The 18,266-nt window shown below is 41.2% G+C and overlaps 1 protein-coding gene across 2 annotated transcripts in view; it reads left to right on the plus strand.

Annotated features, from left to right (window-relative positions):
• Positions 1 to 18,266, plus strand: part of pof1b (POF1B actin binding protein) — a 111,346-nt gene that overhangs the window by 60,832 nt on the left and 32,248 nt on the right. For both annotated transcript variants that reach the window (XM_034177907.1, XM_034177908.1), the window contains exon 3: positions 11,948 to 12,216. In XM_034177907.1, coding sequence (XP_034033798.1) covers positions 11,948 to 12,216 — 269 coding nt within the window. The remainder of the gene's footprint in view (positions 1 to 11,947; positions 12,217 to 18,266) is intronic.

The raw sequence follows: 18,266 nt of genomic DNA on the forward strand, positions 1-18,266 counted from the left end.
AGTCAGCCTGCTTTCCCGACTGCTCGGGATCTGCCAGGGGGGAACTAACGGCGGCTGAGCTACCTTGGTCCGCACCGACTACAGGGGCCTGGCTAGCTGTAGAATTTTCCACGGTGCGGAGCCGAGTCTCCAATTCGTCCAGCCTGGCCTCCAAAGCTACGAATAAGCTACACTTATTACAAGTACCGTTACTGCTAAAGGAGGCCGAGGAATAACTAAACATTTCACACCCAGAGCAGAAAAGTGCGGGAGAGACAGGAGAAGCCGCCATGCTAAATCGGCTAAGAGCTAGTAGCTACGCTAACCTAGGGGATTCCTAAAAACACGCAAAGTGAATAATGTGTAAATAATTTAGAGGTGATTCAGCAGAAGGAGTGCTTTAGTTAAGGCACGTAAAGATTACACTGGTAAACAAATCGTAATCTAGATAACTAGATCAATCTAACTGCGCAGATTAAACAGCTAACAGATACAACAAAACACAGCTGTGCTCCGGAACAGGAAGTGATACAATACCGCAGTGAGAGCCAACCACCAGTAGAGTAATGGTTAAACAACATAGAAACGACTTCCTACTATGTATTTTAATGATAAAGGGCCTTTCACACTGAAAGCGTCAGACGCATCAAAAATCGGCCTAAAAAGCATTATTTTCAATGAGATGCGTTGCTTTATAGACGTGTCAGAAGCCTGTGGTGTCTGACAAAAACTGTAGCTTTATTTGGTAAAAATAAAAAGACTGAACCATTTACCTATTAAAGCGTTCACTCAGATCAACTGTGCTAAAAGGCTACGCTAACGTTAGCCGATCAATAAACCTTCACAGCAGTTCAAATGTCACGTTTTATTTTAATATTATTCTCACTTCGAAAAAGCTGCAGAACTAACCTCTGTTGGGCAAACTGGGACTTCACATATATCCAAAAAGTGGGAGATTTTGGACTGAGTGGGTCTGCTCCATCCCCCCGGCTGCCTGCCTCGGTCTGCCCAGGAATGATGCCTGAAGGCCGGCTTCTCCGTGTGGGTTGGCCCACTGTCGCAGTTCGATCGATATCCCACCAAGTCATCAGTCCTCCCTCGGTTGGCGTCACTCCGAAAAGTAGCTGAAAAAAAGCTTCTCCCAGCAGGGTGATGGGAGAATCGTTCTAGCATCGCGCTGACGTATTCAGTGTAAAAGGCCCTTAAGGGTCTATTGGAGACCATTTTGGACGCTTCTTAAACCCATGAGTGAATTTAGTTTAGGCGCAGATGAATTTGCTGTGACCTGCAATGGTCTTCCCATTGAATCTCTGTGATATTTAAGTTGTTTATATGTTGTTTAAAGGTGGTTTAGTGAAAAACCTCATTTTGGTGGCCATCTTGGCTAACTGGCTTGAGGCCAGTTTTTATTTTTGGGAACATCCTGATTGTGTTTTGGGGTCCTAAAAAGTTGGTTTGGTTTAGTCCTGGGGGGGGCAAAGGTAGTGGTCGTAGCTCACCTAGTACTATGACATAAATCACACACCCAGGTATGTAGATACAATATGTACGTGTACAATTGTAGCTCATGTCTAGATACATGAGCTACCATATCATTCAGGAAATATACTTTGTATAATTTTTATAACCCAAGGAGCTTCTTTCACGTGTGACAGAAACAATGTCTGATAATATCTTTGTGTGTGCTGGCAGGCTTGACCACTGGGCAAACATGGCAGCCCTCACGAAAACACTGATCTCCTCATCCTCCTCAATCTGAAAGCAAAGTAGACTGTTTTAAAAATTTTGAGTTTTTATTTGAGAACCACTGGAGTTTCACATCTTTTCAGCAGCTTTAAGAACACATTTTAAAACAGACTGTGTTTGCGGTGTGTGGTTGACCCGGTGCTGGTCTGTTGTTTGAGATGGTGCTTTGTCATGTGTGTCTCACACACACACTTGCACTCTGACCCACTAACCCTTCATTATAGAGTTGTGGTTATCACACGTTTGTGTAAAGCAGTGATTGCAGTGGATTCTTGGAAGTCAGCGTCCACAGCTGCCTGTCAGACTCTGTCAGAGCCGACCTGAGGCATTTCTATGATCCATGAAAATGAACACAACAGCCGTTCATTTTCTAAACCCGCTTATTTCAGTTAAGAGTAACAAGGAGTTGGGGGCTGGAGCCTGGAGCCTAACTCACTGGGCGGGATACCCCCTGGAGATGGCGCCAGTTTATCTTGTGGCCAATGCATACAGACAGACAGACCGATTGACACTCTCACTCATACCTACGGTCAATCAAAAGTCACCAATTCATATGATCTGTGTTTGGTAGGAAGTTTAAGCACCCAGAGGAATCCCTCGCAAACTCCGCGCAGAAAGGACCAGTTATTTATCACTGCTAAGTTACGTTCCTCTAAAGTTAGTTACGTTAGCCTCATGCTAGCATCTTTTTGTTACTTAAAAGTTAGTTGACAAGCTTGTTGGTGGTTTAAGCCCCGGTCACAACCCACCATGTGTTTTTTTTTTGTTTTTTTTCACCGTACGTTTTCTGCGGATGCCACGGCCACTACGTTTTTGTGAAAACGTACGGAGGCAGTAGCAAGAGGAGGGAGGGAGTACGTTCAACGCACGTCTCTAGGAGTGTAACGATAAAGAGAGTTGACAATAAAGCTGTGTGTGTGTGTGTGTGTGTGTGGGGTCGGCTTTTCTTTTTTATGAGCGGGACCAGAGCGGCAGGTGTTTTTCGGCGTCGGCGATGCATGAGCATGTCCAGCCTGCAGCGGTCAGTTGTATGAGTGTTTACGTGCCTCGAAAAGTTACAGCTGGTTAACAGACTGAAGCTGTAGCGTGTGTGTTGCTGAAGTTTGGAAATAAAGTCCAAGTTCAAGTGAGAAGCTGCGTTGTGCATGCAAGTCTGTCGGCCTCCATAGTATGCGGTGAGTGCCGTAATCCGTACTGCCTACGTACGGATTTGGTTAATTCAATAGTAATTGAATGAAAATGTGCTGCTTTGAATCCGTACTGAGGCAGTACTCACAGCGTGCATCATCTGTACTGCTGGTGAATCCGCAGCCTGACCGCAGCGAAAGTTCTGCATGCACTAAAACCTCTACGGCATATCTGCATGTGTCTGCGTGCTCCTAAATTCGTACCGAGGCAATACTTACGACGTACGGCTCTCCAAATTTAGCCCACATTTTTGCAAGTAGACAGCACGCACGTGCAAGTACGGCAGGTTGTGACCACGGCGTTACCTCCAAAAGCTGGGCAGGAGTGTTTACTGGAAGACTGACAAAACAAAAAACATCAGTAATACAAAACTGTATAAATACAGTGGTACCTTGGTTTGAGAATTTAATTCTTTTCTACATGTTCTTAAACTGAAACCAATTTTCCCATAAGGAACAATGTAAAATTAATTAATCCGCTCCTGGCCACAAAAAGAACACTGTGTTTTTACTTTTTTAACAGCATTTCATGCATAAAAGACAGACAAAAAACAAAGACTATGCATAATATCTTATACAAAATGCTGTACAGTAATTACAATAAAATACACAATTTAATTTGGCCTTACCTGTACAGGAGAGACTTGATGTCAGTTCTTCCAACACCTCTTTCTGCTGCTCTTTCTGAGGAAGTTCTCCGGACACAGCTCAGTATTGTGGTCACCGGCTAACAGCTTTTCATTTATCCACCTCTTTCAGTGTCTGTGATCTTTGTTTGGTCATCACTGTCACTCCTTTGGCAACATCAGCTCCCTTTTATCGCCACTTTGTTTTTCAGTATGGTACATATTGAAGATTTTGCCATGGTGTATTACAAAACAAGGTCCAAAAAAGGGACATCATTTTCATGCGTCAAAATGTCGTCTCTCTTCACCTCGATTGTGGTTCACAACTTTCCTCTTCGGTTTTTCACCTTTGCTTCCTTTCTTTGGCCCCATAATGACTTCTTTATGGGCAACACCAACAAAAAAGAAGGAAAATCCAATGTGTGTAATCCACAGTCGTGTTGAGTGTGCATGTTCATAGAGCGTAGAGCTGCAGTGTGACTTTGCCAGAATCCAGATGCTCGTTTTCTTCTTCTTCTTTGGAATTTGTTGGCAGGAGGCCGACAGTTGTTCGTGAACCACGACTGTTTGAAAACCAGTGCATTTTTCGTTCAAAAAAATATGCTTGTGAAGTGATTTGTTAGTAAAGGGAGCGGTTTGAAAACCGAGGTTCCACTCTACTACAGAACTGTACCACTCTGTTGCAAGTGAAAGTCGTACATTGAAAATGTTACTTCAATATAACAACAAATATTATCAAAATAATACTGTAAAGTACCAAAAGTAAAAGTGCTATTTATGCAGCATGGCCCATTTTATCCATCCATCCATCCATCCATCCATCCATTTTCTTCCGCTTTATCCGGAGTCGGGTCGCGGGGGCAGCAGCTCAAGCAAAGCCACCCAGACCTCCCGATCCACACACACCTCCTCCAGCTCCTCCGGGGGAACCCCAAGGCGTTCCCAAGCCAGCCGAGAGATGTAGTCCCTTCAGCGTGTCCTGGGTCTTCCCCGGGGCCTCCTCCCAATGGGACGTGCCCGGAACACCTCTCCAGCGAGGCGTCCAGGGGGCATCCAGAAAAGATGCCCGAGCCACCTCAACTGACTCCTTTCGACGTGGAGGAGCAGCGGCTCAACTCCGATTATTGCATTTTATTAATATTTTATTGGATTTTTCACTTAAATGTGTTTGGCGACACTTTTGCAGTGTAAATACTGTTCTAATATATTGGAATAGAAATTTAAAGAAATTAAATGATTTTGAATTAGTTTGTCCTCTGAGTCATCTGTATGATATGATGGAAATATTAGATGACCCAGGTGGTACAAAAAGATACATTGTCAGCTCTCTTAAAAAATTTCTGCAGGTAATTATGTTGTATATTATTATTGTTATTGTTGTATATATTATTGTATATCGTTTCACAGTTAGTATTTCATATGGTGAGGTCCTTGTTCGTACCTGGTCCTATTGCGCTATATCAACGAGGACCCATTCTCATGTTATTGCTGGACTTTACTGGTCCCCCGGTGTAAAACCTCTGCCATATGTGGATTCATGTCCCAGAGTGAAAAGAGAGAAGCTAAAAGAAATAATTTACTGAGAGTAAAAGCTGAGGCATCCTACATTATTCTATATTTTTCATTATTAATTTTCCTGTAGAATAAACTTGCTGAAAGAGCCTAAACATCCCAAGTTTCCGCTTTTAAAATATAGCCTTGGCCTTTTTTTTTCTTTTTTTTTGGTCATAACTCCATGATTACCAGACAGTTATTCAGGTGCCTTTTGATCTCAAACATGAAGGCCGCTGGGTGGAAGAAAAATTACTCTGTTGTTGTGGAAGTGCCGCTTTGACAGTTGAGCTTCAACAAAAATAGAAGCGTGAGAAAAAAAACTTATGACAAATAGATCTAAGCTGTGCTTTCCCTGCTTGGAAACCTCAGGTATGGACAAACGGGTTTGGTTGCTCGTAAAATGTTCCAGCAGAATTTCAGAAATATGACTAAAACTGATCTCCCCGTCTCATGTGAAACCTCCAGAGTGTCAGCTCATAATTCCAGGTTACCTAATGGAATGTGAAGTTATCAGATTCTTTCATCAGTCTCATTAGTACACAGTACACCGAGCATTCGTGACTTGTCTCTCTGGTGGTTGAGGATTGACTGTTTGTAGCCTCCCGATGCCTCCAGGAATGACAGGCATGTCTCAAAATCAGCCACAGCCCTGCAGTGCTAAGACACGCCCCACTTCAATGTTACCATAGGACGCTCTAAATGCACGCCACTCTCACTAGTATTTAATGTTTATCCAGTGTGTAATACTGCAGAGATGTTTTAAACCCATTAATGAAAGATGAAGTTCAGTTAAAGTGTCAGAGTCGGTCCTTGCTGTGACTTTTAACCTCTGCAGGATCATAAACTTCAAGTTTGCCCTCGCCTCTCCTGCAGCCTGACGAGCGTCAGTTTATCTGTCAGATGCCTCAGTTATGTGTCAGTTGAATGATTGCTTTCTTGCCAGTGTTGAGGCCTTATCCAAACAGAAGGAGATGTGGCGGTTTTTGCAGCTAAAACAACTGCAGGTGTGTGATTTGTATTGTTGCCTGCAGAATGCAACAGACTTGTGACACAAAACCCCCTCATAGCAGAGGTTTGATCATTGCAGCATGGGACTCGACATTTTGGCCAAACGTTTAAAGCCTTAGTAGGATATAAATAAGAAACCAATGAGATATACAGCCACAGAGACCAAATTTAGATCAGAACAGTCAGTAACAGGGGTCGACTGGTTATAAGCCAGGCCGTTTATCTGCACAGATATTCATCATTTTTGTCTATCAGTATTGCCCATTTTTTAGCAGCCAATATGACGTTTATTTTTCTCTGTGCTGGATGTAGCGGCTCACTGGTCGCCAAGTTCTGCCTTCATGTGTTCATTTTTAAAGAGATTGGGCAGTGCAGCATTCATTCTGTATGCTGGGTGGTGCATTCATTCACAGACTCACTGTTCACTCTCCTCTTTATATATAATATACCTGCACAATCCATTGAAAGCAATGCTGCACTCTTCAGTAGAAGACAGTTTTCAGATATTAACAGATACATTGTAGCTTTGCAATGATGTTTTCTTACAAATGCAGATTAACATATAGACTGCACACAGTGCCACTGTGAGCATATGGTGGTTCAATGTCGCTTGTAATAAGCGAAGTGCGCAACGCATCTGTGCGTGCGTGGGTCAAACGGGGTCAAAAATTCCAGCTACCAAACACACACCGCTACCATTGAATTTCATATATGGTAGCGTTAGTGGACTGTGGAAGTTAAGGCTTACAGGGATTGTTTCAAAGGCTTTAAACCTTAAGCGACACATACAATAATGATAGGTGCACATTGTGCTGTTTTCAAATTTTCAAATGGAATTTATAAGCTTGAAAGGTGGCTGAAAACACACGCTTGCAAGGCTCCGCTGAGTCCACCCAAAGATGGAAAGAAGAAGAAATGTGGTTGTAATCCTTTGTTCATTCTACACAATTTCCCCACAGAAAAGAAAGATCCAGATGGATGTAAAAGATGCACTAAAATTGTAAGTTTCTTGCACAAATTATTTAGTCAATATCCTGAATCCGTGCCAAATTATAATGTGGTTGATGGCGCCATTTTCGTGCATCAGCTTATGACTGTAATGAATGACATGGCGTGTAACTGCATGCATCACATATCACTGTATGTCTGTCAACTTATCAAAACAAACGTGACACCAAAGAGGTTATATTTGTAGTTATTACCAAGCCGGTGGAGTAGCGATTTCTCATCCCTGCTTAGCAAATATTCTCCAATATCCACAGTTTCAGACCCTGGACTTTGTCTAACCATCCGTCAGTTGCCATCAAGGGGCCAGAAATTTGTTTGTCTCCAGCTATCAACAAGGACTGGTAGTCATTTTTGACAGCAGCTCTCTCTTCCTCCCTTGTCAGCACCAACGGTAGTTTCTGTACCGGAGCAGCCAGCTCTTCTTTCCATTTCTGTCTACTGCTGTACGCACTCCAGGTTGTAACAGGCAAAAAAAAAAAAAGCTTTAAATCGTCAACATTCCAGCGGTTGAAATGGTCCAAATCATAGCACGCCTCGCTGCTTTCCGCCTTCTTTAAATGTGAATTGGTAGCCGAAAAATTTAGCGTACCCATAATGCACCGCATGGCCCGAGATGTGCACTTTGCTTATTGGCACTAACCTGCTGTATATACTATGACACACAACAATACACTGCTTTTGTGGACAACTGGTCCTGATTATATCATATTTGGAATGCAGATGTCAATCGGGGTCAAAAATCAGCAAAAGGAGACCAGCTTAAATCAGTCAAAGCTGTCCTGAATTCTCACTTGTATTGCTGCCACCTTCATTGTTTTGTTTGTCATGAATATCATAATTTAAAGCCCTCAGGATTGATGTTAAACACACAACTTTTCACAAAGCTGTTTTCTTCTGTGCATACACACACTCTGTAGCAACCAAACAGCTCAACACATTTATTTATGTAAAATTGTGATTGGACATCTTCTATAGTTCATGCAAATTGGATGCAATTAACAGTAAAGAAATGCAAAGTACAAAATTCAGATATTGTTGGTAAAGGCATTTAAGAATGTCATAATGCAGTGTTATTTTGTGACACTGCCAGAGGCGAGTGCTCTTGACATTGGTCACTGTGTTTGGATACGTATGTATGTTAGCAAGATATGCAAAAAACATATAATCCGATTTTCATCTAAGTTGGTTGTCACATTTGAACCATGGATGTAGAAAAGTTGGTTTAATATTGGTTGGGATCCGTCCATGGTCATAGTCAGAGGTCAAGCTCAAATTTACAACCTTGTATCGGAAAATTACTAGTTTCATTAAAAAAAGAAAAAGAAAAAAGAACTCATTCATCTTCAGACGCTTATTCAGGACTTATCAGCTGCTTATCCAGTAAAAAAAAAAAAAAAAAGAGTTTAGATACTTTATTAATGAAGTTTACATTTTAAAAGCTGCTATAATTTTCTCAGGGCTAAGCGTTTTCATTCAGAAAATGAATGAATGCACATAATTTTCTCGATGCCTGATACTTTGAAATGTGGGTGTGGCTTAAGTATGCTCTCTGAGCACTTTTTACCTGGTGAATATTGAAACAAGCTATAATTCAGATGTGTTGTAAAAAATCAACACTTGCTCTTATGAGTGTCTAACAGCGTGAAGAGGTGGCTTGTCGAGACCTGTTGAAATGTTCGCACAGTGGTGGTGTTTCATCTTATCTTTTCATTCACAGAGGATCTCCTACTCACTTTCCTTTGTTGTTGCTTTGTTAAAAAAAAAAATACAGTGATGAGTTATGTTGAGAATGAGTTGTCTGTATCTGGTTGTTGGAATATTATTTACTGAAAATCCAGTGAACCTCTTTAAAGAAACTTAGAGAAAAGTTTGTCTGTCCTTGAGTAAATTACATTTTTGAACAGAAGCAATATTTAAAAAAAAAATGCACAGGTTTATTTACGTGCAATGGTACAAATCATATGGAACCAAATTTGCATGCTAAATGGAAGCAAAATTGCACAGTAAATGGAGGAAAATGGCAAATGGGACGAATGATCAATATCGTGTGATATACAAACCACCAATCATATGACAAAGATCTGTTCAGGCATTATATAAAGTACAGTAAGTTGATGTAGTAATTATCATGTCATGCTGAATGCTATGTCGCATACACAGTGTAAACGTTTTTGTGGTAAGTAAAATTTTCCTTGAACATGTACGATGAGAGGTGATGCACAAAACTTGATGAAATAATTGATGCCTTTTCTTATATAAGAAGCTAAACATGATTCATGCAATCATCTTATTTGTACAAGATAATCAGAAAGGTTTAACTTGTAGATGGAATTTTTAATAGCAATACTCAAAAGGAAAACAGTGGGTTTAAGCATGACAAAACCCACATGAATGATGTGGGAGTTAACTCCATGTCTGTCGTGCATCAGCGAGAAAAGCGTGTTTTTTTTTTTTTTTTTTTTTTTTTTTTTTTGGTCTCTCTCTCTCTGAGAGTTACAGTGACTTCTGTGTGAAGAGTACACGTACCGAGCCGCTTGGCATGGCATTTGGTAACAGGTTATGTAACGACTGTTTGACTGAGCTCTGTCACTACATGCAGATAACAGGTGTGGTTGCGTTTGGCTCGGATCACATGCCAGGTGCACGTGTGTAATGTTGCATGGGAGGTGCACAACTTGTCATTACACATCATCACTGACCGACTTCAGCGTGTTGTAATGAAGCTGCCAAGAGGGAGGAGCCTCTTTTAAATTTACTCAGTCTGTCTTTTAGTAGAGCATGTAGCTCTGTACTGACCTTGAGTACTGTGTTGTGTAGTCCCTTTGAGTATTTTGACCATGAGATCAGTGGATTTCAATGATTCAGAACAATAGCCGTGGGGGCTTCCCCACAACTAGCAGACCACCACACCTATTCCCACACCCAACATGCCCACACCCCAAGGACTGCCCCACAAAGAGTCGTGTGTGAGTGCAAATGTCAAGATACTTAATGAAGTGAATGCCCAATGTCATAACTTTATTTAAGACTGTGAGATAAAGTATTTCTTTTTCACTAATACACATCTAATATCTCAAAATAAAGCTTGTATGTCACATTGATGTCCCACAAATACAGATTAATGCAAATCTGACTCCAGAACCAGATCAGGTTCATTTTTGGCACCTAATAGATGTTGCTGTAATTTGCAGTTCATCACTAGTATTTTAGAAAGGGTCTAGTGACTGAATTATAGGTTACAAACAAGAATTAGAAATCAGAAACCTGTGGTTTTACACAAATATTGCTTAGATGGAATATGTATCTTGTATTGGTGGCTATTTTTGAGGACATATTGCTGGATATTTAGAGGACATACTGCTGGATATCTCTGAGGATGCATTGTTTGGTATTTTTAAGGATATTCTTGACTACACGTTGTTGGATATTTAAAGGACGTATTGCTGAATATTTAGAGGGCATATTTTTGAGAACGCGTTGCTGGATATCTCTGAGGATGCCTTGCTGGATATCTCTGAGGATGCGTTGGTGGATAGTTTAGGGCAGGGGTATTCAACTCCAGTCCTCAACCGCCGGTGTCCTGCAACTTTTAGGTTTGTCTCTGCTTCAGCAGACCTTAGTCAATTAAGGTCATTAGCAGCACTCTGGAGAACTTGACATCATACTGAGGAGGTAAGTCAGCTATTTGATTCAGGTGTGTTGGACCAGGGACACATCTAAAAGTTGCAGGAGACTGTCCTTTGAGGACTGGAGTCAAATACCCCTGGTTTAGAGGATGCGTTGCTGGATTGTTTAGAGCAGGGGTATTTAACTCGTTCCAGAAAAGGCAGAGAGGGTGCAAGTTTTCTTTGCAACCACCTGATTAACTGATTCCATCTGCTCAAAGTGATGTTAATCACTGAAATCATCTGGTGGAGTGTGTGGTTGCAAAGAAAACCTGCACTCTTTCGGGTCTTTCTGGAACTAGTTTAGAGGATTTATTGTTTGATATCTTTGAGGATGCATTGTTGGATAGTTTAGAAGATGCGTTGGTGGATCGTTTAGAGCAGGGGTGGGCAATTTGTTCCAGAAAGGGCCAAGAGGGTGCAGGTTTTCTTTGCAGCCACTGACTCTACCAGGTAATTTAACTGATTAATATCACTTTGAGTGGATGGAATCAGTTAATCAGTGAAATCACCTGATGGAATCAGTGACTGCAAAGAAAACCTGCACCCTCGTGGTCCTTTCTGGAACAAGTTGCCCACCCTTGATTTAGAGGATGCGTTGGTGGGAATCTTTAAGGATGCCTTGCTGGATGTTTTAGATGACGCCTTTCTGGATGGTTTAGAGTATGGACTGTTGGATATTTTTGAGGACGTTGCTGGGTATTTCACAGGACGTATTGTCTGGTATTTTTGAATACATATTGAGTATTTTTGAGGTCATGTGGCTGAATGTTCTGTGTTTTTGCTGAGGAACTCATATTATGAGGCTACACTCTTACAGTAGTAAACTACTTTATTCTGAAAAGGTAACTATTGGAACTCAGGCTAATGTAGTCTGACAGGAAATTTACTTTAAGGCTATCATTTAAGAATTCTTAACACAGTTTATTAGGAAGTATTTTTGAAACAGAGGAATGCTTTCTCACATGTTAAGCAGCAGGATAAATAACAGAGGCCCAAAAGAGGAAAAATGACAGCAAAGTATTCATAAATACACTCTATGACTGATTACTTTAGAGATGTGACAAGATTGGTTGTCTCCCTGGGTGGTTGTCATCCAGGACCCTGCCATCCTTTGACACTTCCTGGAGTCACACCAACGCTTCAACCATTTGTTTCTGCCTTTTTCTTCCAGGTGGAAGAAATTGAAGAGTTGGTGGAGGAGCAGGAAGAAGAGGAGGAAGGAGTGGAGGTGGAAGAGGAGGAGTTTGTCACCATCATACAGAATAAGTCACCAGTGGTACAGAAGATCTCCAGGACAGAGTTTAAAACTGAGACGAAAGAGGTTCCGCAGCCGACGAAGATGGACACGCGGTATTTTGGCGAGCTGCTGGCCGAGGTCTACAGGAAGAATTGTGACATCCACAGCTGCATCTCCGAACACGTGTCCAAGATCCGCGGGAAGTAAGTGTTGAGCGACAGTACATTTGTCAGCTGTCGACCGTTTAATCATTTGGCTTCAAGATGTTCAAGATCACTATATAAGACACTCACACATTACATAGCTGCTTTGCTGGATTACAGTTTGTATATCATCAGCATATATTTAATCATTTTGAAGAATTTTGAAGAAATCTTTATAATCATGTTTTTTCATTATATTCTAAGTTGATTCACTGTGCCCCGTGAATTAGTGACCGAAGCACAGTGAATCAAAAATTTTAAAATTGATTTTAAACACCTGTAAATTACACTTGGGGAGACATAAATAACACAGCCTTATAAAGAATAACTTGCTGTATTAAATCCGCAATAGAATGACCTAAACCTATACATAATGTGTTTATGCTGCCACAAAACATTTCTGATCCACTGGGCTCCAGGTTCCCCTACTAGTCTTAAAGTCAAATCCAACAGGGCTTCTGACTCACCGCTATCAAAGTTAACCAGGAAACAGCTGCAAGAAATTCTATCTAGGAAAGCACTACGTGCATGTAAATAAAAATAAACAAAAGAAAACCAAGAAAGCATTATTAGCATTCGTAGAAAAGACAGAGGACAGACATGAGGATCTTTGGGAGTGTGATCATGAACGGAGAAGCTGACAGTTGACGTCCACGGGTGAACATTCATCTTTTTCAGTTTGCTTGCATGTAACACACATTCTGCAGCTTCACATACGTTGTCACATGCTGTCTGGGAACCATCAACACCAGTAAATCACTTTAAACACATACCAGATGAACAAAACCACAGAATGACACAATCGCATATAGGGGGCTTGTCGACCTTTTTCCCCAAAATGCATTGCAGTGACCCACAAGGCAGTAGCACATATAACTTGGGCAGCCTCCATTGTATTTTGTAATAAATTTGTAAACACACACACACACACACGTATGTGTGTGTGTTTGTGTGTACGTATGTACGTACAACCCCAATTCCAGTGAAGTTGGGACGCTGTGCAAAATGTAAATAAAAACAGAATACAATGATTTGCAAATCCTCTTCAACATATATTGAATTGAATACACAACAAAGACAAGATATTTAATGTTCAAACTGATAAACCTTTTTGTTTTTGTGCAAATATTTGCTCATTTTGAAATGGACGCCTGCAACACATTTCAAAAAAGCTGGGACAGTGGTATGTTTACCACTGTGTTACATCACCTTTCCTTCTAACAACACTCAGTAAGTGTTTGGGAACTGAGGACACTAATTGTTGAAGCTTTGTAGGTGGAATTCTTTCCCATTCTTGCTTGATGTACGACTTCAGTTGTTCAGCAGTCCGGGGTCTCCATTGTCATATTTTGCGCTTCATAATGCGGCACACATTTTCACTGGGCAACAGGTCTGGACTGCAGGCAGGCCTGTATCTGCACTCTTTTACTACGACACCATGCTGTTGTAACACGTGCAGAATGTGGCTTGGCATTGTCTTGCTGAAATAAGCAGGGACGTGCCTGAAAAAGACGTTGCTTGGATGGCAGCATGTGTTGCTCCAAAACCTGGATGTACCTTTCAGCATTGATGGTGCCATCAGTTGTGTGTAAGTTGTCCATGCCACGGGCACTAACACACCCCCATACCATCACAGATGCTGGCTTTTGAACTTTGCACTGGTAACAGTCTGGATGGTCTTTTTCCTCTTTTCTCCGGACGATACGACGTCCATGTTTTCCAAAAACAATTTGAAATGTGGACTCATCAGACCACAGCACACTTTTCTTCTTTGTGTCTGTCCATTTCAAATGAGCTCAGGCCCAGAGAAGGTGGCGGCGTTTCTGGATGTTATTGATGTATGGCTTTCACTTTGCATGGTAGAGTTTTAACTTGCACTTATAGATGTAGCGACGAACTGTGTTAACTGACAATGGTTTTCTGAAGTGTTCCTGAGCCCATTCAGTAAGATCCTTTACACAATGATGTCAGTTTTTAATGCAGTGCTGCCTGAGGGATCGAAGGTCACGGGCATTCAATGTTGGTTTTTGGCCTTCCCGCTTACGTGTAGAAAGTTCTCCAGATTCTCTGAATCTTCTGATTATATTATGGACTGTAGGGCTGCAGCTATCAATTATTTTAGTAATCGAGTGTTCTATTGATTATTCTGGCGATTAATCGAGTAATCGGATAAAAAGTACTTTTGCGTTTAAAACATTAACAATCTAGGGCTCTCCCTAAGTAATGGCACAATGTCACTGCGTCATCACGGAGATTCTCAAATTTAGTGTATCCCTTTCTGTTTTCCTGGATAATTTATTTTTTCACATTTTTACAAGTTTTGGATCTTTCCTGGTGTCAGGAGCTCAGCCAAAGTCTTGACATTTTGCTGAAATGGCGTTAGGGTTGTGGCTTTCTGTTTTTTGTTTTCCCCAACTTGTAAAATTTAACCATTTTTATTTGATTGATTGATTTATTAAGGTGGTGGACTGGGTCCCTGCGTGAATTTCTTTTTAACACACCAATGCATTTCATTTTCAGCTGGAGGTTGAACATGCAGCCTTGCAGTCACTGTTTTTTATTATTTTATTTGAGTTCCCGTGTTTGTGAAGCATTGTGTGTTGCCCAAAAAAGCGAAAATTAAAAAGCGAAACACTCATTGCGAGTCACACAGAAGAAAGAGTGGACTTCTTCCAGAGACTGTCTGTGGCCGGGACGGAGCTGTGTGAGGGCAGTGCTGAGCCGCTCACACCGGGCAGAGAGAGGCAGCAGCCGGCCGCCGCGCGTAGAGCGGCTAGAGGACGAAACTGTGTTTTTTTAAAATGCACAATAAGCTATTTCAGATAATCAGCGTGGACCGTCTTTTTCCTAAAAGGCTTTATTTCCCTCTGTTTGTCGCGTTGGAAAGCTGTAGCTTTTGTGCTAATTTGATTAGCACTTACCTTACTTCTTCTGTTTGTTTTTCTGGGGACATTACAGTGCCACACACAGGCCTGGCATATGTACTACAACATTAAACGAAGCTTCGAGGCACAGAATTTGCCTCGAACATTTTTTGTAATTGAATTATTCGAATTACTCAACTAATCATTTCAGCCCTAATGGACTGTGCGAGGTCTGTTAGAAAAGCATCCGACCTTTTTATTTTTTCAAAAACCTGATGGATTTGAATCACGTGTGCTTGCATGAGCCAACCTTGAACCTTTTTTCACACCTGTCAGTTGCGTCATTTGCTTGTAAGCAGCCTTTGTGTGAGGATGGGTGTAGTCTCTCGTCGTTTTTTCTTTGCAAGGAAATGGCGGAACGACTGGAGCAGCGCGACTGCATCAAATTTTGCCACAAACTGGGCGACAGCCAGGTGGAAACCATTCGGATTATTCAGATGGCTTTCGGTGACGATCCTCTGGGCATCACACAGATTAAGGAGCGGTACAACCGGTTTAAAGACGGTCGCACAACAGTGCAGAGCGCGCCACGCTCCGATCGGCATCAACATGCTGAAACGACCGGATCATTTCCAAAGTGAACGCTGTGATGATGTGGGACCGTCGTGTGACATGTCACGTCAGGACATGTTGTAACATGCCCTGACATGTCCAGCTTGTCCACAATTTCTCGGATAGTCACACGACTGAAAAGCGACTGAAAGCCGTCTGAATCTTCTGAATGGTTGACGATCTGGGCATGTCCCAGCATGTCCTGTGAGGCTTCATCACGGAGTCACTGTTGCTGTGCCATCAGCTTCGTGCAGATGAATTTCACCGCCACTCTTTTCATGGCAAAATCTTCTTTCACAGTGGAATGTTCTGAAAAAGTGCTGATGTCCACCTCTTCCGCAATTTCTCGGATAATGATACGACGGTCCCACAACACCACAGCGTTCACTTTGGAAATGATCCGGTCGTTTCAGCATGTTGATGCCGATCGGAGTGCGGCATGCCCTCCACCATTGTGCGGACGTCTTTAAACCGGTTGTACCGCTCCTTAATCTGTGTGATGCCCAGAGGATCGTCACCGAAAGCCATCTGAATAATCCGAATGGTTTCCACCTGGCTGTCGCCCAGTTTCTGGCAAAATTTGATGCAGTCGCGCTGCTCCAGTCGTTCCGCCATTTCCTTGCAAAGAAAAAACGACGAGAGATGACACCCATCCTCACACAAAGGCTGATTACAAGCAAATGACGCAACCGACAGGCGTGAAAAAAAATCACGCATGCACACGAAGGTTTAAGGTTGGCTCATGCAAGCACATGTGATTCAAATCCATCAGGTTTTTGAAAAAATAAAAAGGTCGGATACTTTTTTAATAGACCTCGTATATGATGGAATCCTTAAATTCCTTGCAGTTGAATGTTGAGAGGCATTGTTCTTAAGGTGTTGGACTTTTTTTTTTTTTTTTTCCACGCAGTTGTTCACAAAGTGGTGATCCTCGCCCCATCTTTGCTTGTTAATGGCTGAGCCTTTTGGGGATGCTCCTTTTATACCCAATCATGACAATCACCTGTTTCCAATGAACCTGTTCATCTGTGGAATGTTCTAAACAGGTGTTCTTTGAGCATTCATCAACTTTCCCAGTCTTTTGTTGCCACTGTCCCTGCTTTTTTGAAATGTCTTGCAGGCATCCATTTCAAAATGAGCAAATATTTGCACAAAAACAATAAAGTTTATCAGCTTGAACATTAAATATCTTGTCTTTGTGGAGGCACAATTTTCAATTTTGGGGGAGGTTAGAACCTTTCCATTGCATTTTACAACCCAAATGAGAAAAAGTTGGTACAGTATGGACAGTGCAAAAAAACAAAACAAAAAAAAACAACACAGATTTAATTTGATTTGATTGACCTGTTAACACTGACAAAATGACTTTACATTGGTGTAAACATATTTATAGTTGCAGATTTGGTGTGTGACATCAGTGATTTGGAATCCTGAGGTACTTCAAGAAGCTGCTTCGAGCAGCCAGCCGATTAATTTATCGGGTGAACCGTTCTCATAATCATGAATCAGTCTACTGTTTCATGATGATGTCATTTACAATGATGTTGGCATGTATTAGTAGATGTCATGGTGTTTGACAGGTGTATTACAGGCTTCAATTAGTTTGCATGCTCAGACAGGTTAAAAGTGAAGTGAGTTTCGGTTCTTTTATTTCCCTCTTTATTCTGAGAGTTTTCTCATTGGTGATGATTTTACCTGATACTTGTGCAGCCACAGTAGGTGACATCATAATAGCATCATAAATAATGTTCCATACATGAAAACTCAACGTTGCAGAGACAGTTTGTTCTGAGAGACTATAAAACATGCAGGAATTTAAAGTTCAGAATTATCTTTGGAAAATCTGTCCACCTAATAAGTGGCACCAGTCATTTTAGTGCATCCTTGTGCAATACAGATTTTTAGCTATTTTGACCATCAAAAGTCCAGAAAAAAATACTGATTTCACACTGTTAAAAAAAAAAAAAATAGTTTTTCTCATTCATTTCAATAGAGGCCCTCAAGTGTGTGTTACCATACATGATGTCATCAAAGTTATGAAAGATTCATGTTTCTGAGTGTTTATCAGCAGCAGTGAAATCAGGCTTAATTCCCCATGTTTATGATGTAATTTCTCAGAATATATGTCCCCAATTTTTTTTTGGAAATTTATTTAGTATAGTTAGCTTATTTGACTTTTTATGTAGTAGTGATACACACGTTAAGTGATCCAAAGTGTTTCACAATAATAAAATTGTGAGTTAGAATGAGTCCAAAGGTCATCGTTTTTTTTTTTTTTTTTTTTTTTTTTTTTTTAGGGTGCTTTGCTTTCTCTTTTCCCTTCAGCCAGTGAAATATTGCTCACATGGCGTCAAAACAGATGGACCCAGGCTTTATACTGTCAGCACTTTTGTTCCCCGATCTAATGACCTCTTGCTTGATTCACCATTGTGGCTCTTTTAACTTCAGTTAACAGTGACACCTCCCAAATGTAGCACTTGATATCAACTTTAAAGCAATAAGCAGTAATAAACCAAAGAAAAAACAAATTACTTGATACTCTTCTTTTATCTGACCTATTCTAATTTATTTATA

The sequence above is a fragment of the Thalassophryne amazonica genome, chromosome 9, assembly GCF_902500255.1.
Source record: "Thalassophryne amazonica chromosome 9, fThaAma1.1, whole genome shotgun sequence".
Taxonomy (NCBI): Eukaryota; Metazoa; Chordata; class Actinopteri; order Batrachoidiformes; family Batrachoididae; genus Thalassophryne; species Thalassophryne amazonica.